Source organism: Marmota marmota, unplaced genomic scaffold (genome assembly GCF_001458135.2).
Source record: "Marmota marmota marmota unplaced genomic scaffold, marMar, whole genome shotgun sequence".
NCBI classification, from domain to species: domain Eukaryota; kingdom Metazoa; phylum Chordata; class Mammalia; order Rodentia; family Sciuridae; genus Marmota; species Marmota marmota.
The window spans coordinates 30,662-57,296 of record NW_026000005.1 but is presented as its reverse complement, the minus strand read 5'-3'; the positions used below and the strand labels follow the sequence as shown (position 1 = coordinate 57,296).

The window sequence follows — 26,635 nt, the reverse complement described above, 5'->3', positions numbered from 1 at the left end:
GTCTGTACTCAGGCACCTCCCAGATATGAGTGTGTCAAAGCTGGGTGAAGGCTTTCTGATTTACTAAATCAGAGTGAAACAGTACTGATGAACGTTCTTGCGTTTCAAAATGATCCCTGTAGAAATGATTCCAACTACAAAATATAGTCACCATTATAAAATTAAGGTTGGGAAGGCCTGTATACATGGAGAAAGAAACACAAAAACATAAATCACTAATTTCCATAAGGTTCATGTAGAATAGTGACCACAACAATTCCAGGTGTTACCTTTATAGATTCTTAATATCTAATACAGATTTGTGAGGTTGTTGAAATCTCAACTCCCTGGGAAAGAATACTAGAACAATCACATGCAAAGGAATGGATCTGCTTGTGAATCCGTTTTATTTTTAAAAATTGCTCAGAAACATGTATACACTTTCAGTGAGATATTAGTACCTTACTAAATTTTACATTTTGATCACCAATTAGAGAAATCATCGTCATGAATAGATGCATTTTATAAAGTTGAGAATATGATCATTCTAGAGGCAATTTCCTCATCAAGTGTCCAACTATTTCAAATCATCGAGGGTTTTAAGCATAGATTTGCCGGAAATTTTATAATTAAAAATAAATCACCAATGAAGAGAGGCAGCTTCTAAAAATACATAGTTTTAGTTTTTGTCATTACACTAGTACTTAATTTTGATTTGTTTACAGATTTAATTTTGTTAGTTTGAGGCCAATTTTAATAGTTAAAAATTATCATTTTGAAGTCTTAAAAATACATTTTGTCAAATTTAAATTTTCACTTTTCTGGTTAAGGCTACTTCAGATAAAAAAGATAGTAAACTGCCCCAAAATAGTTTGGAGTTGTTGCTACACAGAGTGTCCTTTCAAAGGATCATCTGCATTTTGACATATATTATCTGATTAAATATTAGTTTTAAAAAATTATCAAAAGTTAGGTATTGCAGTAAGAAAAGAATCCATCTTAAAATGTAAAACATGAACCAAACAGACAGTGATTTAAAGTAATAATTTCATTCATTTTAATAGCCAGGTTAAATGTAAAAATGTTTGCTAAATGTGATTAATGCTTTCTTTATTACGTAAGAAATATGATATTTCAAACTTCTGATTATGGTATATGCATTAATACATTTTTTAAAAAGTTTAGGTTAAACCAGTAATTCAAAAAAGGCATTAAACCATTATTAAAAACTAATTTGAAACTTATTTTCACATGAAAATTTACCATGCTATTTGGGTTAATTTAAAAAATTAAAGATTTTTGTCATTGAAACTGTTGAGGCTTTCAAATCCAAATGCTAAATCATGACTGTTTCTTTAGCTAAAGGGTTCTTTGAGCTGGAGACATTAGGGTCAGGAGTCTTCCTTCTGTTCCTGTTGCAGCTTCTGCAGCTCAGCAACAAGCATGGGACAGGAGAAACACTGGGACTCAGGGTGGATAAAAGCATTCATTTCATAGTTAACCTGTCCTTCACAGGAATAAGTGAGGGATAAGTCAGCTTTTCTTACAAAACATACTATGAATGATCTCAGTGATGCAAATACAAACTCATATCTCAGCAGAAAGAGAAACATCAAGAACAAAAATGTGTCCCCGCACAGAGTAATTCCTATACTAGTAATTACAACTGTATACTAATTTCAAAGAAAACTGTAGGCCAAGCACCTTATAGAATTGAAGGCCTCCTAATAACAGGTTGCCTATATTCTTTCCTCCCTTAATGTCCTATCACAGTATAACATGTTCTTAGAAAACATATACCTGTATCACTCCTCAGTGGACTCTTTTCCTAGATATCTGCTTCCCCAAAACGTTCTTTTTTTTAAAAAAAGGCCAGAGAAGCAATAGATGATACCCAAAGCTGCCTTTGTTCCTCAAGAGGAAGCATTAATCTAAAACAGCAGGCAGCATCTTCCTCTGAAGTATCTGGTAGCCTTGTGATGCTTGACTAAAATTTGAAATTATAAACAGCTGGCTGTAAACTGATATACCTACACTGAGAGAGATTTAAGAACACCATCTGTCAATCCATAGATGTGGAAACAAAACTACAGAATGAAAGCAAACTTATGTTAAACCAACAGTCAAATGTAGCCAAAATATAGTCCATAATGTATCTGATTACTGGTATAACCATATAGTTCAAGGCTTAAAAAAAAAAACAAAAAAAAAAGTGACATTTTTCATAATGATACTAATGGATTTATAAAAGGTTTCTATTTCCAAAGATATTACTGGGGTCCACATATTCCTTGACAGACTTCAGCATTCCAAAGCCGACATCGGAGATACTTTCCTTTAGCCACTGCTTCCGCAACTTGCCCACTGGAAAAACAAAATCAAAAATGCTTCAATATACACTATGATGCTGGGAACCAATCAATCTTGTGACCACGAGTGAACAAACACTGTTTGATAAATGCTTTTATTCAAAAATGAGAAATGTTTTGCTTTATTTGATTTATTGAGCCCACCAGACTATCAAGCTCATTAAGCTCAATGCATTCCCAGGGGAAGTCTGTGCTACACAGTGTCTCCTTTCTCTGTAAACTATGAAATGGAGATTGAAGGAAGCTTGGACTGAGATTACAGCCCATTTTACAAATAAAAATGATGATTAAAACATGCATTTCAAAAGAACCCACCCCCATCTTAACTACTAAAACATACCAAGTTTCAGAGAAAATAAAGTTAACTAAAGAAAAACATCACATTCGGATGAATTTGTTGGCAAAGCTTTGCAAAACTAACAGTACAGATCCTTAAAATATTTTAAGGAGCACAAAGACTTTTCCAAAAAAAAATCTGAATCTTTAACAGGCTTATAGGGAAAAAAAAAATTTAGCTGTGAAGCTTTCTGTTTACATTTTCTTGTCACAGGCTTTTAAATAAATTTGCATGTTCCCAAATAATGGTTACTTTCTTCCTATTGTTTTTTCTAATTAAGAAATATTTTTGGCACTGAAAAAAATCAGATGCCTAATCCATTTTAACCTTAATCTTTTGCTTTATCAACTATCATGTTCTTATTCTTTGTTTCTAAGTCTTACTAATTTAATTTGAGAATGAAGTAACATAATAATTAGCAGCATGAATTATACTTTAAAAGGCACTCAATGAAAAACAAAACTTTTCTAAATATAACTTTTACAAGAAAGGATATGTAAAAGAATTCTGAACTGTCAACTTAATTTGGCACTGAAAAACAAAGCAATATGCTGACTTATCTGTGGCAAAATAAGTAAGTCTTAATTTATGGTTAGGATTATTTGTAGTTAGTATTTCTCAAACACATGCATTACTCAAATGGTCATTTTCCACAAATGTTCATTATGATCCAAAGTCATCAACAGTGATTTGTTGACCAACCGAAATAGGAAACCTTCTCTCATTAAACTATTCAGCCTGTCACTCTAAAATGCACTCCGATTTATCAGGCTGCAGCAATACATCATAGCATCTGCCTTTTGGAAACCTTAAATACCATCTCAGCTCAACTCAAACCATCTTCTGTGTCCAGTTCTCCAGGAAACCATCAAATTGTCATCAAAATAATAAATAGCATGGTTTTTGCCTAGATTTTAGAAATAAGGGAGTATTGCTGGTGTTAAGAAAGGGGATAATGAGGTTCAGCAGGGGAAAAAAAACTGAATTCAAAATAAAAACTTTTGTTTAAAATATATCTAAAACCAGAGGCAAAAATTACAAATTACTACTTATACAATCTCTGCTATGTAAGAGATTTTTCTGCCAGGATCTTTTATTTAAGGGACAACTCATGACTATGCATTAGCCTTAGTTTTCTCATCTGCAAATGGATTAGAATCTATAGTCTATTAAATTCTAATATTCTATGATTTTAAGAATTTAACAAGTTAAAAATCAGTTATTTCCAGATTTGCTCTGTAAGATTAAAAAAAAAAAAAGTAACTAGTCTAAGTGTTGGAGGTGGCATTAGATTACCGTGTTACTTTCTATAAGCTAACTACACTGAAGCAGCTCAAGAGGGGCGAGAGCAGTCAATGCCAGACCACTGTTATCTGTAATATAGTTTCACTGAATGTGTCCTGTGGTTATAGATGTAATTGTCCTGAAAAGACTGCAAACAACTGCTCCAACAAGATGGAGCACATTAGAAGCTCAGCAGGATGCCCAACAGCTAGCTTGTCTGCCTGGTTTTACACCTCTAGTAATAATGCAATTCCACAAGGAACTGAACCATCATCTGAGAAGCCACCCAACAGCCATTGCATATTTAATGAAGTCTCTCACCAAGCGCTGGAAAACAGAAGGTGCTTGGAGTGCATCATTAGTTCTGTCAGAAGGATAATTTACACATCTATCTTGTCAAATTTTCTATGGTTTATACTTTTACAATAATCAATCTAACATACATTTGATTAGTGAACTAGAAAGTTTAAAAAAAAAGAAAAAAAAGACAGTACAGCCAACATGGACCCTCATAAACATACTTGATGAAAGAATTTAACCCCTTGGTGGCAGAGGTCTGTGAGCTTCCTTTAGTACTGATAACAGAAACTGAAATGGGGTTAGAAGCCAGGGCTTATACAATTAAAGGGATTAGAAATCTTTGGTTTTGTTCAACAAATTAAGTCAACTACACTGTACACAAAAAAAAAAAAAAGCATAGAATAAGCAAAAACAATGTGCATTATAAGGCAATTACTGAAACCAGTTTGTGGCTACAGAAGAACTTTCTGTGGCTACCTCAGATTAAAACAACAAACTCCACAGGCCTAATCCCAGAGAAGGAAGACTCTGAAGCAGAAAATTTATGTTCCACGGCTAGACAACAATGCCCTTTGCTCAACCCTTAGACTGCACTGCGAGGCATTCGGAAATTAGCTGGCTATACTGTCCTGCAGACAGATGTACTATATATACATATGTAACACATATGTGTTACATAGTACTTGCCTAAACATTTGTACAGTTCATTTTCTGAAAGGGAAGAAATGATTTCTCTTTTATGTAATAGTGTGCCACATTGCAGGAGGAAAGAATGATGAATAAAAATTGCAAAAACAGTAAGAGATGGCCTAAGAATACTTTCAACACCTGGTATTATCATCCATTGAAAAGGAGTATGCACATTCAGACCACATAAAGCACATTCTTCTTTCTAGGCCTGGATCATCTGATGTGAGACATTCATGGCTGCTGATCCAAGTACCTTCCTTTTACTTAACTGAGAGGTAACACTAGAGCTACAAATGCCTGGTCTACCGTCTTCAAAAAGAAGACAAAGATCCCAAATTCCACAATTCATTATTACTCTAATAAAGAATGCCTTAAGTATATAAACCAAATATTTAAGTCTTGTAAAGTATTTACAAGGTACAAAAAAGGTGAATCCAAAATTGAATGTTATGAAACTAATGGTGTAGGGGGATCTAAACTAAAAAGTGAGTTCACCTTTTTAGAGTCTGATTTTGAATAATAAATATACAGACAAAGAAACAGTTTTGTTTTTTTTTTAAATGTGTCTTTCTAGAATATACAGTACATTTTTCAAAATTTACTTTTGGAACAGAGAAAATGAAAGCTTTCAGGGATAGTCTCCTATCCCCTTTGGATACTAACAAATCAAGGAAGAACTCAAGTTTTGCAGTATGATCAACAGTATAAAAGAATAAACAGACATGTGAGGGGCACGGGGTAAAGAGATTTTGTATGTGGAAAATGTGAACATGGGGGCCAGCCTAGCCCTCTGGGGCTACTCATATTCACCTTATCTGGAACGACTCTTTGTGGTTTAAGGGACCAAAAACTTAGCAAAAACTATCAAATAGTTCCATTATAAAAGGGACAAACCTGGGGTTTGTTGGGTACAGAGGTCTCTTTAGCTAGATATATTTTAACTTTCTATATTCTCCTTTTGATTATAAAGTCAAAAAGACTTTTATACTTTTATTTAAAAGAATGAATTATGAAATGAACCATACACTTAAAACTTACTAAAACTACAACACAGAAGTAGAATTTAGCCAAAACCAAAAGCAACTACTCATTATTATGACTGCATTTTGAGGGCTGAAGGTATATAGCTCAGTGGCAGAGTGCTTGCCTAACATGCCCTGGGTTGAATCCCCAGCACTGCAATAATTGGAACAAAAAACCCTGTATTTTTGGAAACTCAGTTTTGAGCATCCTCGATAGCTATTTAGCATTAATATACAGGTCAAATTTTAAAAAGAAAATCTAGAGTTCACTGCTGATAGAAGTATTCTGAGCAATGACTTTTTATTTCTAGATGTAATTAATAGACCAAACTCCTGATAGATCATGTAAGGAACCAGTGTTGCAAGGACATCCAGTCTCTTGTCAGATGAGGCTTTGGCATCCTGGAACTTGTTAGGCACTAACAGGAACAGGAACAGAGAAAAACAATGGACTGTTTCTACTCTTTGAGTTATATAGTACACCTCACTGTAATATTTCGTCAGATGGGGTTTTTGGCCTGAAAAAAAAAGGAGGTAGTAGTTTATTTGTGTGTGCTATAAATATAAAACACATTTCTGTTTGGTTAGTTGGTTTCAGTGGAGGTGTATGCTGAATGTTAGCCAACAGACCTCTAACAGAGGGAATGATGACATCTACCCTTAAGCAGAATATGAGACAGGACCATGACTATTAAAACAAAAATAAATTTAATGTTTAATAGGTAATAAAGGTCAATTTGATTTAAGTCATCTGACTAAGTTTCTACTAATTAAACTTCTGATATCGTGAAGACAAGTTCATGAATATCAGGAACTTTACTAAAGCAGTTAAAATCCAGTATAAGATTTTTCTCTCATTGTCAATACTCAAAATGTCAGTTTTCTTAATGCTAAGATTTCTTTAGTACAGTTTAGCTATAAGTGTTTACAGATCCTTAAGTGAGTCTTTAGAGATTATGAAACTGAAAAAAATGTTTAGATTATTAGTATGATAACACATCAGAAGAGCTGGATTGAGCCTGTCCTCAGAATCACAATTAAGTCCTAATTATATTGTATGTTCACAAATGATGCCCTGGCACACTTAAAATTTAAACCAGAGTAGCAATCAATATCCATACAATAGAGACCAAAGCCAGTGAACAGGTCAAATAATCTGAGATAAGAATAGAAAAAGACAAAAAGCATCGTATGGTTCTTGAAGACTAAGGCCATGTTTTATTCTTCTTTGTGGTGCTGTTGCATAACATAGTACACATCATACAGTAAGAATTCAATAAATGTTAGCTGAAATTTAAAAAATATGGAACAACAGTTATTCCGAAGCCATACATATGGTGTGGGAATTCCAGTATTTAGGGAAAGAAATATGGGTTTCCTCAACTTCCTTTGATTGTGTCTGTCTTGCATTTTCTATATTTTGACATTATTTCTTGGATATATTCAGAACTGTTATGTAGTAGCAAATACAACACAAGTTACATCAGGAAATCTCAAATTCTCATTTCCTTTACAATCTCTAGAACTTTCTGAACTATTTCAGTAGTTCTCAACTGGTGTGATTTTGGTCCCCAGGATACATTTAACAATGTCTAGAGACATTTCTGGTTGTCATAACTGGGACATTAGTAGCATCTACTGGGTGGAAGCTACAGATGCTATTAAATGTCTAAAATGCACAGGACAGTCCCCACAGCAAAAAAATATCTGGCCCAAACTGTAAACAGTAACAGGACTGAGAAATCCTGGTGTCTGTTTCCCAGTGCTTATCTTTAGGTGCCCAATTTCCATAAAGGCTACTGTCACTGCTACAGCTAACTAACTGGATCAGCAGCAAGAGACTTACTACCATTTGCAAAGGGACCTTGTTCTAAATTTGACATTACTGATCACACTGAGAGAAATTTTGGGAAAAGGGGCAGACAGAAGTTAAATCTGTGAGAATATCAATTATAAATGACAAATGCTATTTATTCTAATGTCTACTGAAAAAAAGTTTCAAGTCATATTTTGGGAGACTATTTTCTAGATGAAAATACATGCAAAGTAAAGCTTTTAGCATTGTCCAAAAGAACACTCTAATGATAAAGAAAATGTTCTATATCTGCACTGTTTAAGATGGTGGTTATTAGTTATATGTGGCTATAAGGCACTTGAAATGTGCCTAGTGTAACTAAGGGCATGAATTTTAAATTAAATTATTTGATTTAAATTTAAAATTATTTTAAAATTTAAATTTAATTAAAATTTTAATTTTAATTACAGAATGTAAACATAAATGACTACATGTATACTAGGGGTTTCTGTATTGACCAGCAGCGTTACAGACAACACAAGAAATAAATTTTACTTAAAGTCACCTATTTATTAAAGGATCATCTATTAGGACTGTTTGCTAATCACTGAATCTAACCATGAAAAATATTCTGTAACAATATAATAATGTAATGCAGGTGCTTTCAGACTAATAATTTTCTGTCCTACACATAAAACTGTTGGGAAGAAAAAAATTCTCTTTAGAAGTCTGCCGAGCAATAGTAGTAACTATCTTCCCCTAATAATACTGATGAGGCTGAAAGAAATATAAATACAGCATGTAGCAGAAGAAAGTGAACACAATGTTGTCCCTGACTGTTCTCTTGAACTGTAGCATCTGTAGCTGCACAGGTGGGAAAGGGTAGGAATCAATACATTCTTGCTATGGGTTTTCTGTCAGCTTCCAAATCTGCTTAACCTACGATATAGCTGAAGTAACATAATGTTCTGCTAAATTAAAGGTTAAATTGGTTTTTAGTCTGTTCTTAGGATAACTACTATATTGCTTTAATAGAAAAAAATATTATAATCATCATCTAAAGTCTATGAGAAAAGGCCAATCACAAAGAAGAAACTGGGAAAATTAATTTGAAGGGCAAAACAAAATTTCTGCTATCTACAGCAATCGGATAAAAACTCAATGTTGGAAAGGCTACACCCATCTGAAGGTTATCAAAAGAATAGGATATTGACACTGATATTCAAGATATACAACAAGTTACATCATTAAAGGGATCCCCCATGTTGCCTGATTATAATCACCTTCTCCCAAGTTCTGACTCCTTTAGAAACCATTAATCACTTCTGTGGTTCCTATAATTTTGTCATTTCAGAAAAATTATAAAATCATACAGTATGTAATATTTTGGGGTTGGTTTTTATATATTCAGCATAATTCCACGGAGATTCGGCCAACCTGTTATATGCATCAATAGTTCATTCCTTTTTACTGCTGAGTAGTATTGCATGGTATGGATATACTGCAGTATGTTTAGCTATTCACCAGCTGAAGAATATCTGGGCTTCCCAGTTTGGGATCATCACGAACACAGCTGATGTCTTGTTTTGGATATGTGGTCTGCACATATTTTCTGCCTCTTTTCCTTCTCCTAATGGAGTCTTTCATAGAGTAAAAATTCTTAATTTTGATGAATCCAGTTTGTTAATTTTTCTTTTTATACTGTTGGTGTCCAGTTCAAGAATAAGAACTATTTGACTACCTCTCAATCCCAAAGATTTTATACTATGCTTTTCTTCTAAAAATTGTAGCATATTATGTTTTGCATTTAAGTCCATTACCCATTTCGAGTGAATTTTTGTAGAGATGTGAGGTTTGGGTCAATGCTTTGTTTTGTTTTGTTTTGTTTTGTGTTATTTTTGACCACAGATTTGCAACTGTTCCAGCACTTGTTCATGCAGGAGGATATGCTTTCTCCACCAAATTGCTTTTGTATTTTTGTAAAAAATCAGCTGGATGGATATATTTGTGTGGGTGTTCTTCTCAATTCTGTTCCACTGATCTATGTGTCTTTCCTTCAAAACCACACAGATTACTGTAGTTATAAGACTCAAAATTTGATAGACTGCTGGGCATGCTGGTGCATGAGTTGCATCCCAGCAACTCAAGAGGCTGAGGCAGGATTACAAGTTAAGGGCCAGCCTCAGCAACTCAGCAAGACCTCATCTCAAAATAAAAATTAAACTGGTTGGGGGTTGGGGATATAGCTCAGTGGTAAAGCACCCTGGGTTCAATCCCCAGTTTTAAAAAAACAAAACAAAGAAAGAAAGAAAGAAATCAGGTAGACTGATCGCTGTCATTTTATTCTTCTCTTTTCAAAATGTTTTAGCTATCTAGTTCCTTTGCCCCACCACTTCTATTTTAGAATAATCTTTCCTATAATCACAAAATATCCTTTCTGCAATTTTGATCTGGAGAAAATGACATTTTCACTATGTCGAATCTTCCACTAACCCAAGAACACTATATACTCCTTCATTTATTTAGGTCTTCCTTGGTTTCTTTCTTCAACATAATCTTTAGCACACGGATTCTATATCTATTTTGTTAGATTTGTGTATAAGTATGTATATGTTTTATTAGATTTATGCCTATTTCATTTTTTGAGGAACTATAAATGGTATTGTTTTAAATCTTGGTTTCTATATGTATTATTTTCCCCACTCTTTTATTGTTATATTATAGTTGTACATAGTATATGTATTATTAATGTATATAAATGCAATTGATTTTTGTGTGTGATCTTATACTCTGCAATTTTGCCTTGTGTAGATTCCTTGGGATTTTCTACAATGACAATCATGTAATTTACAAATAAGGGCAGTTTTATTTCTTCCTTTCCAACCTATATGCTTTTAATTTCACACTATAAGCTTTTCAACAAATGATCCCAAGGCTGATCTTTTATAGAATGTCTTTTGAGTAGTCTTTTGAAAAGTTGCTGATACCATTAGATTTTGTTAAGACCACAGAAAAGAGCTAAGAGTAGCTGCCCTGTGTTTATAATAGAAAATTATTTTGATAGACACCAATATTTAAATTAGGACTGGTTATGCTTAATCAAGGTTTTTTACTTTCTGACAAGGTCTTAGATATAATTTTAGCGAACGAACAACTTAAAAACTTCAGTCGTAAGTTGAAATTAAATATGTAGCTGACATAAACTCTGCTGGTTAAACTGCCCAGCTCGTCAGTTATAAAAACAAGCATTACGAAGATTAAGTTAAGCAGACTTTATATTTCCTATAGCCTCCAGTTCCAGACTACATCTGTTTTCTTTGATACACAAAACCAGAGTTAAAATAGCTCCATTTATCACAGCATGATTGTAGGCAGACAAACCAGCCTGTCTGTTTCCAGATAGTGAAAGCAACTGTTATTAATCACAATTACAGGCCAAACCCACTATGAGAAATTGCATCAATATTCTTCCAACCCCAAGCTCCTCTCGTAAAGAACTCAAAAATGGTACTGAGAGCATCATGACACTCCCTGAAGGTCAGTAAATAAAGATGCTTCTCTGAGGTTGGGTTTTCAGTTCAGGATGCAAATCAAGGAAAACCTTTTAAACACATAAAAAAATAAGTGATGCCTCAAAATCTCCAGTATTGATTAAGTTTATCAGGACAATTAAATGCATTATTTAAAATTCATATTTTAAAAGGTTTCTTCATGAACTATAATGAAAAGTAACTGACATTTAACATTTATAAATCAAATGATTTTAAGCAGAGAAGCTATTATAGAAACAGATACTTTTCTGCAACAAATTTCATAGCTAATAGTATGAAAGAAAATTTTTTTCTTGCCTTACAGATTTTAAGAGACCTTCCCATAGAGTGAAGTCAACTGCAGGTTATAGATGACAAAGTATTAAGTCCATCACTGACTCATACCTTTTGAATACATGGATCTCTTCCAGATAAACTGCAACCCTTTCTTCAATGGTTAGGACAAGAGATTATGAATACAAACCAGAGTTCCTCCTGGTGCTGCTATTGCTATTAGAAAACAAATGCACTACAATTTTGAAAGCACCTACTACACGCAAGGCATTTTAGATACTTTACATACATTATCAGAGTTAGGTCTTCCAATTAATCTATGAGGTAGATACTATTATTCTTGTATTGCAGGTAAGGACAATTGCAGTTCAGAGAAATTATTTTCCTAAGACTACATGACTAGTTAAGTGCTGAGCCAGGAGTCAAATACAGATCTCATTCCAAATCTGATATTTTCTATTTATCAGCCCCTCAAATTCATTTGTTTTGTTAAAAAGTGTGAATGGAACCTTGTACACATAAGGTACCTATGGAAGAACACTAAAGTGGCTGGTGGTATAGAACTTCAGAGAAATGCACATTATTCTCCTCTGATATATTTATCCACTGAATAACTGACTCTGATAATACACGTTCCCAGAAATATTATAAATTGAGTCTTCCTATGATTAAATACGCTCCTATATTCAAACTGGGACTGTTTATTAAATGTTTTTAAAGCTAAATTAGCAATGGGACTATTGCCATTCTAATATGAAACATTTAGACTTGTGTGAGAATTTGTAAAACTGCTCTAAATTTTGCAAGCACTTAGGCATACACCTATCCATTCACTTAACATGTTCATATCTACTACACAACTAAGTACAGCAGCCAGTAAACTGGGGAACATAGTGACAAATTTTAAAAAGTCAGTAATCTCACTGAATTGAAACTACAGAAGAGGCCAAGGAAGATACCTCTAAGAATGTGATATTTCTGCTGGAGACCTAAGTGAAGGAAACAGAGCCATACACATATCTAAGGGAAGAACAAGAGAAAGAACATTAGAAATTAAAGGAACAAATATTACAGGGCTTGAAGAGGTAAAAAAGATTACTGGTATGTCTGAGGAACACCAAGAAGGCCAACACTGCCAGAGGGGAAAAAGTAATCAGAAACATGGAAAGAGAGATGGACAGATATACTGTTTACATCTTCGAAGACCCTGCTAAGGAGCTTGGGTTTCATTTCAGTGTAAGGAGAAACCACAGATTTCTGACAAGATTGCTCTGGCAGTGAAAAAAAAAAAAAAAAAAAAAAGAGAACACAGCAACAGAATGGAAGAGGCAGATCAGTTAGGAGGCCCCTGCAGTAGTGCAGAAGACAGAGTGGAAAAAGGAGGTGATCTTTTCAGGTACCTAGAGTCATCAGATTACAGATGCTCTTTTAAGCTGTGGGATTGAGGTAGATAATCACAGAGGGAGTGAACACAGTAGAATGAAGGCTGAGGGTTAAGCCCTGAAACACTCTTAATGTTTAACAGTTTGAAAAAGGGAAAAGCATCTTCATCTGAAGTATATTTTGTATTCAGGCTTTTATGGTTCCTTTTTCAAAGAATTAGAGAAATCCAGGTTGTTTGAAATTTGTTTCTAAGCAGTCATATCTTTGACTACATAGAAAATAAAAATGAGAAATAGGATAGAAATTTTAAAAACTATATTTTAAATGTGGCAGAGCCTCTCAATAAACTAAGGTTCATTCAACTTAAAGCCAATAATTTCTAAAAATAAATTATTTCACTAAAATTGGAGTCCTTAATAAATAAAGGCCTCTAAATATAGAACCTGACATGTTAGATAGTTATACAAGTAGTTTTATTTTAACATAATCTGACTTACATTTGTTTAATTACCTGACATTGCTGACATGTTAAGATACCTATAGTCGGGAAGTATAAAAACAACTAGAAAGTGAAACTGATTTACGGGAAGAACTGAGAAAACAATGAAAATATCTATGAGGAGGAAATTAACATTCTGAATCATTTCTGCTCATCTGTTTCATCTAAAGTAAGGTAGGTAATTAATGTCAAAATTAAAGAAAGTTTTGTGTTTTTTTAAAAACAGTAGTCTCATATGTATTTCTAAAACTAATTATGTATCTCTTTTCAAAGGATGTCAATTTCAATCTTTTTAGATTGTAACCATTTCAGATATTTTTGACTGTTAAGTAAGAGGACAGGGATACTGAAGCAGAAGGATGTGAGTTCAAATTCAAATACTAACAGTTGCTTATTTGGGAGCCACTACTACACATCAAGAGCCTGAGTGTCTTCGTTTGAAAGGTAGGAATAATGCCCATTCCACAGCATTGGGAGCAGGATAAAAAGAGATTAAGTCACACAGAGACCCCTCCACAACAAACTTTTAGAGCTTTATAAATGTTAATCATTTTCTTTCATTCTTTCCTCCCTTTGCTTCACTGTTTCAGCATCTATAGCATTTACATGCTTATTTAAAAAGTCACTTTTTAAATGCTTTTCAAAGAAAAGGTGTCTTAAAGTGGTAATGATATCACAGTCCTACCAATTCTGATCAATGACTTTTGAAACATTTTACTCTAATGAACTATACAGACCCTAAGGAAGGGTGTTTCATTCCTTTGTTAGCAGATGAGTAATACTTATAATATGGAAAACAGATTATAAGACATTAAAAGGCATTAAAAACATAGTTTGTATCAAAAATACCACAGCACGGCTTTTTGCCCTTTTGGCAAAAATCAAAGGTACAAATATCACAGGGTTCAATCCTAAGGGTGGGGTGGGGAGGGGTAGACAGAGAAACTGACAGGAACTATTTACATTTTTGCTTTAGGACCAAGGACTGAATAATCATGACACTGCAGATTAAGGTTTACATTTTTCCAACTATTATTTTCTTATTAACTTTCTTATTAACTTCTATGTGTGTTAATATTAATGATAAATATTAATATATTTGCACAGGTTTCATAAATAAAATCCCAGTTTTAAGTAAATTTATACCACAGCTGTTTAACTGTATTATTTTAAGTTTGCAAATTACTTTTTTCTGTAGCATCAGCTTTATAGATACATTACTTTGAGTATATTTATGTAGGTTCTGTTAAAGCCAAGCAAGAAGCTCTCAGTGTCTGAGGTGTACCTAAAACAGTAACATCAGTACTTCTGGCATATTACACTTTTGCCATCTCAGCCACTGCTGGAGGGACTTGACTATTTTAATAGATCTTAAAGAGATAAGAGTTGAGGAAAAAACTGTGCATTTGGCTTTCCTCTTCAATGTTTCAGGTCACTTGCTCATTTCCAACTTCTACAGAATTTTTGACGCTGTAAAGCTTGAGTGAGCTAAGAATATTATCCCACAATTAAGGAAACAGCTCATCTAATAACCAGTTATCTAAATGACAAGCTTCTGTTTCTTCCTTATACAATTCAGTCACTCTGATCCTTTTCCAGAATTCTCTCTCTCTTACATTTACTATTATAAATACAGAGCCTACACTGCCCAGACAGGCTGGGCTACTCTCTGGTAACAGAAAGTAAAAGGTACACTATTGACTGCTGGCATGTACAAAATTGTTGGTTTCTGAAAGGACATTTTAATTTTTCTTCAAATAAGTAATATGTCTAAATTATTCTGCCTCCTTCACTGATGCAATCAATTCAGATTAAAGAAAATATGAATACTCCATAATATTATCTGTTTTTAAAAGTTCTTTACTTATTAATAGAGTGTCATCCTGAAATAGAATTGAAAAAGACTTGAAATAATTTATGTGGTCTTCAGAACATTTAAAAGAAGCTAAAAAAAATATCTAAATTTCTTTTTGAAATATCTCTCCTTTAAATTTTGAAGATTAGGTGTATTCTTTTTTTTAAAAGAAATTTGTTGTTTTTAGATACACAGGATAATAGTATAATTTTAACATATTATACAAAAATGGAGTATAACTTGTTCTAATTAGGATCCCATTGTTGTGGTTGTACATGATGTGGAAATACACTGGTCATGTATTCATACAAGAGTACAGGAAAGTTAAGTCCAATTCATTCTACCGTCTTTCCTATTCTCATCCCCACTCCCTCCTTCCCCTTTGTCTAATCCAATGAACTTCTATACTTCCCCTCTCTAGCCTCCCTTGTTACGGGTTAGCATCCACATATCACAGAGAACATTCATTCAGCCTGTGGTTTTTTAGGACTGGATTATTTCGCTTAGCATGATATTCTCCAGTTAAGTTTATACTGTTAATCAGAAGGTTTTAATTCTACTTGAGAGACTTCTAATATGCATTTTCCTCCTTTCATTTTTGTAATTCTAATATTCATTAGAATCTCCAGCAAAGGAAGGGGTAATGAGAAGAAAAAGAAGGGAAAGAGCAAATTCATTTTCTTTAATAGTTACCAGACAACTAAGTTAAAATTTTATTTGTGGGGGTTAAGAAAAAAGTGAGGTGACAGCAAATGATTAAAATGATATAATGGGGCTAGGAACTCTTTCTGTTTCATTCACCCACATTAGCAATCTTCTCCAGGCTTGACTGCAAAAATGCTATATGCTCAGAGGCCTTTTATAGTCGACTCCTTTTCCCACCAAATTCTTTCATCCATTCTACACAAACGTAGGGACTGAGTGGGCTAAGTAGTTCAGGTGCTGATATATAGCAACACAAAAAACAAAATCCATGTCCTCAAGGATCCTATGTCCCAGTAGGCAGAGAAAAATATTTTTAAAAAGCACAAATACACAGCATATTAGATAGTAAGTGCTATGAATGAAAATAAATAGGGGAAGAAGGATATGGAGAATCCAAGGCAGGCGAGGATTTACATTTTAAACTGAGTGGTTATTTGTCTTCATGATCTCATTAAAATTTATTTAAAATTTAAAAATCTACATATTTCTATTTTTCTAAGCATTAAATTGTATGCAGGGATTTATATTAAGAACAAATTTTTGCTACAGAATTAGTAAATAATCTCAAAAATTAAGATTTTTAATGACAGAATGAATGGCCATTCTTTAACTTTTTTTAAAAGATTGCCTCATATTATTTTCCAAAGCTTTTGAAGGTAGATGTATCACCATCATGTTGATTGGTGATACAATAAATTCTACAACAAAACTTGATACTTATATCAAAATGACTACCAAGTAATAATAAAGCAGCATTAAAATCTTGAAATTTTTTTTTCATATGTCAATTTGCTGGTTTGTGTAGGTAGAACAAATAGCTCTTCAATATATGTATGACTGATGTCCACCTATATTCCAACAGTGGCTGAAAATCATTCATGAATGGTATTGTTCTGCTGTAATGACCAATTATCTCCCAAGCAAGCTGGGCTACTCTCTGGTAACATGAGACTCCTGAGAACCCAGAATGCTGGCTAGGTTCCAGACAGAGGCAGCCTTGTCAAATAAGCTTCTATTGGTTACAACCACAACCTAACTACCTACTTCAGTCACCGTCATCCTAAAATATAAAAGCATCTAAGAAATATCAAGCATTTTCAAATTACTCACATCATGACTCTTCCCAGGATTTTATCAGACCAAATATTTTTAAAAGTAAGAATACTAAAAATTTTGCTCCCAAAAAAGAATACCTCCATGGTGATGTGACAGGCTCCCTCCATTTGCAAGGATCTCTTCTCTAGCAGCTGCCTGTATTTGGAAACAAAACAACCAATCACTGCTACTTAGATTTCACTTTGGAATTAAAGAGTAATACCCAACTCCCAAAGGAGATGCATACTTCTTGTGTTAAATAATAAAACAGAAGCCTAATTTTCCTACCTCATAGGTTAATTTCATTTAAAAAGCAATTAAACTTTGTGGGCTAGCTTTATAATTTTTTTCCTAGTGAACAGTCATATTATCTACAAAGATTACTTTGAGATTCTAGAAGGGTAAAGGCAAAATAACCACCTCAACACTAAATTGTGTACAAGTAAAAAGTTATAAATGTGGAGTCAGGTTTTACTTTGAGTTAGTAGCTTATGCCAACAAGCAGCAGTAACTAATATCAAATGACTACTACTGTATGTCCAGAAAGGTACCAAGCAATTTGCCTATAGTATCTCTTTTATTTTCACTGTAGTCTTAAGGAATGATTACAATTACTCTCATTTCACAGATACAAAAATCAGGCTTAACTAGGTTAAATTACTTATCTAATACCACACAATGAGCACCAGAGGGGGAAAAAAAATCACCCACAAAGCTACTGGGGATCAACCATAAAAATCCTTCGGGGGCTGGGGCTGTGGTAAAGTGCTTGCCTAGCATGTCTGAGGCACTGGGTTCAACTCTCAGCACCACATATAAATAAATAAATAAAATAAAGGCCTATCAACAACTAAAAAAATATTTTAAAAAATCTTTATGGAGAACACTTCTTAGGTCAATGACATGAGACAAATTACCTATCAGTTCTATGGGTATAAAAGTGTGGAAGGAAAAACCTTGCTTTTTTTTTTTTTCCCTTGTTGTAACCCTGGTGACACACTACATACTGATTAACTTCCTTATGGAGCCCTCAGATTAAAAAGATAAACACTTATAACAAAATACAGACTGAAGTGCAGAGTAAAAAGGGTAACAGAAAGTGGAATTACCTTTGGTTCTTAATGATTCATGAATATGTAATAGTCATGAGGTATCTACAGTGCCCTGCATGTCTAAGACTTTCTCAAGTGCACATAAACCATGAAGAGGCAGGTCAGGGTAGAAGAGGTCCCTGGTAGGACAGACAAATGGACCACATCCCATTGCAATGTAATCTAGAAGAACCTCATTATTTAGGATTTAGGGTTCTCCAAAAGAATCACAATTATGCTAGTCCTGCTCTTAGAACTTATCATTTCTAACAAATTACTTCAATAAGGCAATAATTCCTTGAGATCAGTAGCACTTAGCAAATGGCAGCTTAAACTAGGAAAAGGAAACAACTTCACTTGTGCTACTGCAGGGAAAGAACCTTTGGTAGCCAGCGAATACCACCAAAGCACTGAAAAGCTAAGGGGCTAATATACTCAAATTTTTAAGGGCTGATAAATATATTCATTATTTTGATTATGGTGACAGTACTACATACTTACATCAAAACATCAGGTTGTATACTTTAAAATGTACAGTATATTGTTATTTTAATTATACTTCAAAAAGCTGTTAACAAAAAAAAAAAAAAAAAGGAAGAGGGGTAGGGAAGAGCCCACCAAATCATGTCTATAGTTCAGATCTAAACACGTGTACATGTGCGGCACCACTGAAATTATGGACTGGCACACAATGGAATTCAAATACTAGGGCACCTGAGTTTTTAAGAAAACTGTTTCCTACAGAGTCCTCCATAGTTCCATTTGTTTCTTTAACTCTACACATACTTGTTTTGAGAAATACTGGCCATCAACAAAAGGTTTTATAAAAACTAGCAGCTTTGGGCTGGAGTTGTGGCTCAGCGGTAGAGTGCTCGCCTAGCACATGTCAGGCCCTGGGTTTAATCCTCAGCACCACATAAAAATAAATAAATAAAATAAAGGTACTGTGTCCAACTACAACTAAAAAAAAAAATAATTAAAAAAACCTAGCAGCCTAACTATTGTGAATTGTGCTGCTATAAACATTGATGTGGCTATGTCCCTGGAGTAATGCTGTTTTTAAGTCCTTTGGGTATATACCTGAGGAGCTGGGTCAAATGGTGGTTCCATTCCCACTTTTCCAAGGATTCTCCAAATTGGCTGCACCAATTTGCAGTCCTACCAGCAATGTATGAGTGTGCCTTTTCCCCCACATCCTCACCAACACTTATTGTTGTTTGTATTCTTAATAGCTACCATTCTAACTGGAGTGAGACAGTTTTGATTTGCATTCCTCTAATTGCTAAAGATGTTGAACATTTTTCATATATTTGTTGATTGATTATATATCTTCTTCTGAGAAGTGTCTATTCAGTTCCTTGGCCCATTTATTGATTGGGTTATTTGTTTTTCTGGTGTTAAGATTTTTGAGTTCTTTATATATTCTAGAGATTAGTGCTCTATTTGACATGTGTGTGCAGATGAGTGGATAAAGAAAATTTGGTATATATACACAACTGAATATTATTCAGCATTAAAAGAGAATAAAATCATGGCATTTGCAGGTAAATGGATGGAGCTGGAGAATATACTGGAATATACTGCTAAGTGAAGTTCGCCAATCCCAAAAAACCAAATGCCGAATGATTTCTCTGATTTAAGGATGCTGATCCATAATATGCTGCCAGGGGTGGGGGGTGGAAGGATTAAATGAACTCTAGATAGGGCAAAGGGGAAAAGGGAAGGGAGGAAAAGGGAGGGGGTATAAGAGTAGGAAAGACAGTGGAATGCGATGGTCATCATTTCCCTATGTACATGTATGAAAACAAGAAGGATATGACTCTACTTTGTATACAACTGTAAATATGAAAAATTGTGCTCTATATGTGTAATATGAATTGTAATGCACCCTGTTGTTATATAACAAATTAAAATTTTTTAAAAACTAGCAGCTTAAGGACATAAGAAATATATAATAGCTTACATACATTTTCAATACACAAAGAATTTATAAGCCTAGAATAATATTAGGACAACACAGACCAGAGCATGACCTCAATAGCAATTCCCACATAGAGATGGGTAGGCTGCCAAAGATTCTCGTTGTTATTTAATTTCATCAACTATCATGTACTATAAATAACAATCAAATAATCTCAGGTGATAGCTATACAGAACAATAATTTTAGACTTAGAATTTAGTACACAAACCAGTGCAACAAATACATTTTTCATTTCTACAGGCTAGCAGCCAGGCATACCAGCTGTAATTAAACAGAGTCAAACTAAAATTCACAAACTGATACTAAAATTTATTCAAATTACTAAAAGAATGTGAAAGCTATTGTGTATATGCATGTATACAAAATTACCTCAGTTTGTTCAAACACGGTCAGTGGGTCACTAATTCCCCTGTAGTTAAAGGCAAAATAGAAGTAGATACATGCACCCGCATCATAAGTCTGCGTTACCCTAAAAGAACAAACAGACAAAAATCCCCACAAGGGTTTTAAGTTAAGTGAGAACAGATTTAACATCTAGACAAAAATCAACTGAATAATCATTAAGCTATAACATTATTTTCATGTGGCTTCCTACTTCATGGAAGGAATGGAGATTGGCTTTCTTTAGAGCTATTGCTAAAATAGGTAAAGTGAGAATATGGTGAGAAAAAGGAGGATTGTACTTCCATTTAAGTGCCAATTTAGTCAATATTTTAAGTACACTCTTGACTGTGCCAAGTTACTAAAACTTGAATGACAAAAATTTTTTTATACATTTCATTAGCATTTTATGACAAAATGCTATTTTGTTATCTAGAAGTAATGGGAGATATAAGTAGTATGTGTGAAAATATATTTAAAATTTAGTCAGGTAAATACCAGTATTAGTTGTTTTAAAATGCAAATTCAAAGTAACATTTAACAAAAGCATGACAATTAAAATTACACCTATCTTGATAATAAAAGTAATATTTTTCTCTTTATTTGACTAATATTTATGCATAGTCCTTTTGTGACTGGTAAAAGACAATATTCAAGGGACATCCATATTACAAATAGTATAGCTCCATTATTTTTCAAAAGCCAAGTATTCTTGCCAAAAGACCAAACAATGAGATCTATACACATAGATATTAATTACATTTTTGTATGGGCACAGTAAAGACACATGACGTAAATGTCTCCTCCTTAAGAAAGTTGGTATTAGACTAGAAACAAGAAATTTGGTTCTGTTCATTGGCTCCATCACTGAAAAGCAAAAACATGAAATGCATGAAATACATATGGGCATGCAAACACTGACTAAAATCAATTTTCATTATTTTATAAATCTATATTGGTAAAATATAGGCAAGTTATAACCTCTTCAAAGTATATTAAGTTGACAGCAATACTATAAACTTGTCATTTGTTTTGATTTTCTAGTTCAAGAGACTTAAGGATTCTAGGCAGAAAAAATTAAAGCACTGAAATTGTTACTATTAAAGAGGGTAGGGGGAGCTATTTAGTCCTCGCTATAATTTTAAAAATAAATGAAATAAATATCAACGACAATTTTTTTTTCTTCACAGTAAGTCAAGTGAACTAAAAGAAACTCTTATAAGCTTTCTATAGTTGATACAAGATACAGTCTCAAAACACAAAGAAACAAATACGAGTAAAGAATGCTGATATTTCTGAGTTCAGTTCAATAGGCTATCTGACGATGCACTACAGACCTTGAGAGAGACAGAGAGAATATAAAGACAGACAACATCAATCACTTTTTGCAGCCTAAAAAGCACTCTAGACTCTACAAAATACAGATGGGAAATGAACAGGTTATCACATTGAGTGATGATACAAAGAATAAGAAAACCTGTGTGGGTCAAATTAGGAAATGTGCCTAGTTATAAAAGGTATGCCTAAATGAAAACTGAAAGAAAATGGAAGATTTGGTTCTATGTAAGAAAAATGCCATATTACTAACATACAGGATAAGTCAATCAGGAGATAACAGAGGAGAATAAGAAAGATAACTAGGAGCAGAGGAAGCAGATAAGCAATAAGATGGAGGAAACACAGTAGGGACAAAATGAAAATAACCACAATTCTGACAAGGAATATGAAGACGAAATCAAGACCAAAAGACCAATGGTGAGCAAAGGCTATTATTAATACTGCTGGGACAGCATGTGGAGATGATCTTCACTTTGCACCAGTTCTACAGCACCCACACCCTTTGTGGCACAAAGACTTGCTTTTTTCTCCCTCACTTCTTCACTTATGCCACTCACCCTGCCTCAATTACTGTCCTTCCTATGTATGAGCTCCCTTTTTCCTTCTCTTCAAAAACTACCATCCATATCAAAAGAACACAGAAGCCAATTTAAAGTAGCTTCTAACTGCCTAATCTGGGAAAACTTAAACAACATGAATAGTGATAATCATGGATCTAACGCAGAGAAGAAAACATATATGCATTCATACCAATCAAAGGGGGATTCTTCTAGTGAATTCCAACTGATATATGTAAAAGAAATGATGAAAATAAAAGTTGCCATTTGAAAATTTCACAATAACAACTGTTATTATCTGAAATTATTAATGGGAGACTGATGATTTAGGAGACTGTATGAGAAACAAGATGTTTACATAGTCTCAAAATTTCTTCCCAAAGGGTATTTATTAAGTGAAATAGGAAAAAATAGTAATGTTAGAGCTGTAAAATCAGGCAGGCACCATTTTAACCAAGTAATCAAAGTTAATATCATCAATAATATGACATATCAATGTCATGTTCCTCTTGATATGATGTTCCAAGGTTATTCTGTAGCCTTTTTGCCAAAATGTATAAATTGAATTCAATCACAAGGGAACATGAAAAAACAACAACAACAACAAAAGAAAAAAAAAAAAAAAACGAAACTAAATGTCATTTTACAAAACAACTGGCCAGTGAATGTAAAAAAGTGTACAGGTCACATAAGATAAAGAAAGTGAAGAACTGTTCCAGATTAAAGATGATTGCAAAGACATGAAATCTAAAAACACTTTAAGATTGGATACTGAACCAAAAGAAAAAAAATAGTGGGAGAAAGGGTAAATAGAAGTGTCTAGATTAGTTAATAGTATTTTAACAACATTTTTGTTTTAGCAATCATCCTGTAATGATGTGTGATATTATATTTGGAGAAGATGAGTGAAGGGTATATAGAAACTATTAGTTTTGCAACTTTTGGGGGAAAGTCTGGATTATCCCCTCCCCCACCACTCACCAAAACTAAAAGTTCAAAAGCAGTGTAAATGTTTCTCTAATTGGCCTAAATAACAAAAAACAAACAAATACGCAAACAACAACAACAAAAAACAAACCCATCTCCTTCTGGTGGTTTCCCCCACCAATCTAATTATACTACTGTTAAGAGAGCCAAAACACACTAGATAGAACTTGGTGATCAGTTATAAGTCCTCCAAACTTCCTCAAAGTTAACATAAACATGAGAACTTAAAGCTCAGAAAAAATACCAAATGAGATCAGACTAGATGAACTATAGCATCTTCACTAAACTTATATTAACAATTAGAAGGACTTGGAAAACAAACTGAATTGACCATATTAAATACAGTGAAATGACATGAGCTTAAAATGGTGCTTAAGAACCTACATGTGTTCATGTTGTATATATGTACATAAAAGATATCAAGAATATTAATTAAATATGTTTGATATATTATAATCTGGGCTTTCAAAATGCAACTAGGAAACATTTAAAAGGGAGCTCAGACAATCCTAGTCAAGTCTCCAAATTCAATCTATGGAGGTTTCCACGAAGAATTTAATTTAACAGAAGGAACAAATACAGAGGAAATACTTTCTTTACTACACAATACAAACAGAATCTGATCTAAAATTTTAATAGCATTTTAGGCCAAATGTTAGGTGCATCAGAACAGAAGAAATGAACTGTTTAACAATGCTACTGTCAATTTGCCAGCTGTGTTTTTCTTCTAGTGTTAATTCACACTCATAAAAAGATCCCTTGAACATTTAAAGTTCCAGATTTACAAAGTTTAAGAAAAACTGGAGAATTACTTTAACTATGAGTGCACTATCATTAGACATAAGCAAATTCAAATAAAATTTGACAGGTAAATGAATGAGTTTACAGCACTTGGTAAAATATAACTCATAAGTGATTCATTAATAACAACACTAGAACAGGTAACTAAAAATTAATTGAGCATTGCCATCTTCCAGCAAATCTAGGATGTGGATGACCAGTTCAGTTTTCATAGATGAGCAGATTACTAAAGCCAACATAAAACATAATGGGCTTAAATGATCAGTGATTCAGACAAAGATAAAGTTTAATAATAAAAACACCTTTTGGAAAACCTCCATTTGGGTCCACTTCAGAAAGTAACTCAGATCTAACTCCTTTTAAAACAGATTAATTCCAGCACTAAAGACACTTAACACTAACCTCTTTCAAAATTATCTGCACAAATAAAAATGTGGCTGTCAAAGTCACTTCATTATTTTTTCATTTCTAAAACTTTTTTGTGCTTTATTCTGTCTGGGGTACTTTCCTTATGTTAGATTCACTAACAATTCCTTCCCATATAACTTCCTTAAAAGAGTTAGGGTTAAAATATCTATTCCAATGTACAAATTACATTTTAATAGGAAAGGCAGCAGAACACAACAGACACTAGTATGGCAATATGTAAATCAATGGATGTGTAACTGATGTGATTCTGCAATCTGTATATGGGGTAAAAATGGGAGCTCATAACCCACTTGAATCAAAGTGTGAAATATGATATATCAAGAACTACGTAATGTTTTGAACAGCCAACAATAAAAAATTTAAAAAAAAATTAAATAATCATTTAATATTAATTAATATTATTAATTAATAATAATAAATGAACCCTTATAACCTGAATTATTTTTCTTGGGTTCTTTGATTTTAGAGTTATTAATTATTTAAAAATAATCTTGGAATAGCTTTTTTAAAAAACTGGTTTGAAAAATGCATCTCATACATTCAATAGAGAATAATCTCCTTGGTCACTTTTAAGCAGATCAAATAAAATTAAATAAAAATCAAAACTCTAGTTAAATGTTCATTTAAAAAAGTAAAAGCCATAAGAATGATTCAAAATTCTGATTTACCAAAGCTATTTAAATAATTATACTTTGGCCATTCTAAACTGGTTTCATAAAGTAATCACAAAAACTGAGCACATTTCTTTTATAAGAAAATCATTATTACAAAAATAGCTATTTAATAAACACAACTCTTAAGGTTTAGATCTGGAATGTCCCCCTAAGTTTCATGTGTTCAGAGGTGAAGCTCTGAGGAAATGATTGGATCATGAGGGCTTAGAGGATCAATCCAATAATGGCTGAATGAACTATTGGAAAGTGGGATCTAGTTGGAGGAGGTAAGGCACTAGGGGCATGCCCTGGAAGGGTTTATCTTCTCCTTGTCCACCCCCTGACTTTCAGATGCTATGAGATGAATTGCTTTCCTTCACCATGTCCTTCTGCCATACTTCTGCCTTGGAGCTGGCTAACCATGAACTCAAAGTTCTAAAACCTAGAGCCAAAATAATTTTTTCCTTTTCTACATTGTTCCTGTCATTTTGATCACAGCCACAAATAGCCAACTAACAATAACATATAGCCAATTCAGTCTGATTATATTAATTCTAATGTCTATAAGACATAATAAAGATGCGTAGCCTTACAAATACTTTCTGAAAAAATGAAGATTTAACTGTTAATTATGGAGTACACTCCAAGGCAGAATATTTTGCTTTCCATTCATTTTCAATTAAGTAAATATTTATCACAATGAAGGAAGAGGAGGTTCTCAAAAGACACTGAATAGGGAGTTGGGACAAAAGGAGAAAGAGAAGAGGGCAAAAATATATAAATTTCCACTTGACCAAAAAAAGGAATAATACTTTCTCAACTACACAATAATTAATTCTAGTTTATTATTCTCTGACTTAAAATACTTCAAACTTTAATGATAATAAGTCGCCTTTGGATATTTGTTTCAGGATTATAATAAAAGAGGCCTAATAGATTGTCAAGAGCAGAAACAAGGATCAATTTGGGATAATATGAGTAAATACAACTTTTTTTCCTTTAGATTTTAAGGAATTTAAAGGTTCATTTTTAAAGACACCAATTTTTTAATTTAAAAATTTAAAAATTAAAAATGTTACATGTATATTCTTTTTTAAAATTTCTTTTTAGTTATAGATGGACACAATATCTTTATTTGGTTTATTCATTTTTATGTGGTGCTGAGGATTGAACCCAGTGCCTCACATGTGCGAGGCAAGTGCTCTACCACTCAGCCACAACCTCAGCCCCTACATGTATATTCTTTTTTTTTTTTTTAATTTTTTTATTGTTGGTTGTT

The 26,635-nt window shown here is 33.3% G+C and overlaps 1 protein-coding gene across 2 annotated transcripts in view; it reads right to left on the bottom strand.

Moving 5' to 3' along the window:
- Positions 1 to 369: 369 nt before the first annotated feature.
- The window catches only part of LOC107138502 (alkyldihydroxyacetonephosphate synthase, peroxisomal), a 52,702-nt gene continuing 26,436 nt past the window's right edge, over positions 370 to 26,635 (bottom strand). The window contains exons 9-11 of one of the 2 annotated variants that reach the window (XM_015481086.2): positions 20,580 to 20,679; positions 17,236 to 17,293; positions 370 to 2,343 (exon numbers count right to left, since the gene is read on the bottom strand). In XM_015481086.2, coding sequence (XP_015336572.2) covers positions 2,222 to 2,343; positions 17,236 to 17,293; positions 20,580 to 20,679 — 280 coding nt within the window. In that variant the 3' untranslated portion in view covers positions 370 to 2,221. Of the gene's footprint in view, positions 2,344 to 5,936; positions 6,500 to 17,235; positions 17,294 to 20,579; positions 20,680 to 26,635 lie in introns of those variants that run through there. The other variant, XM_048808007.1, reaches the window with a different exon arrangement.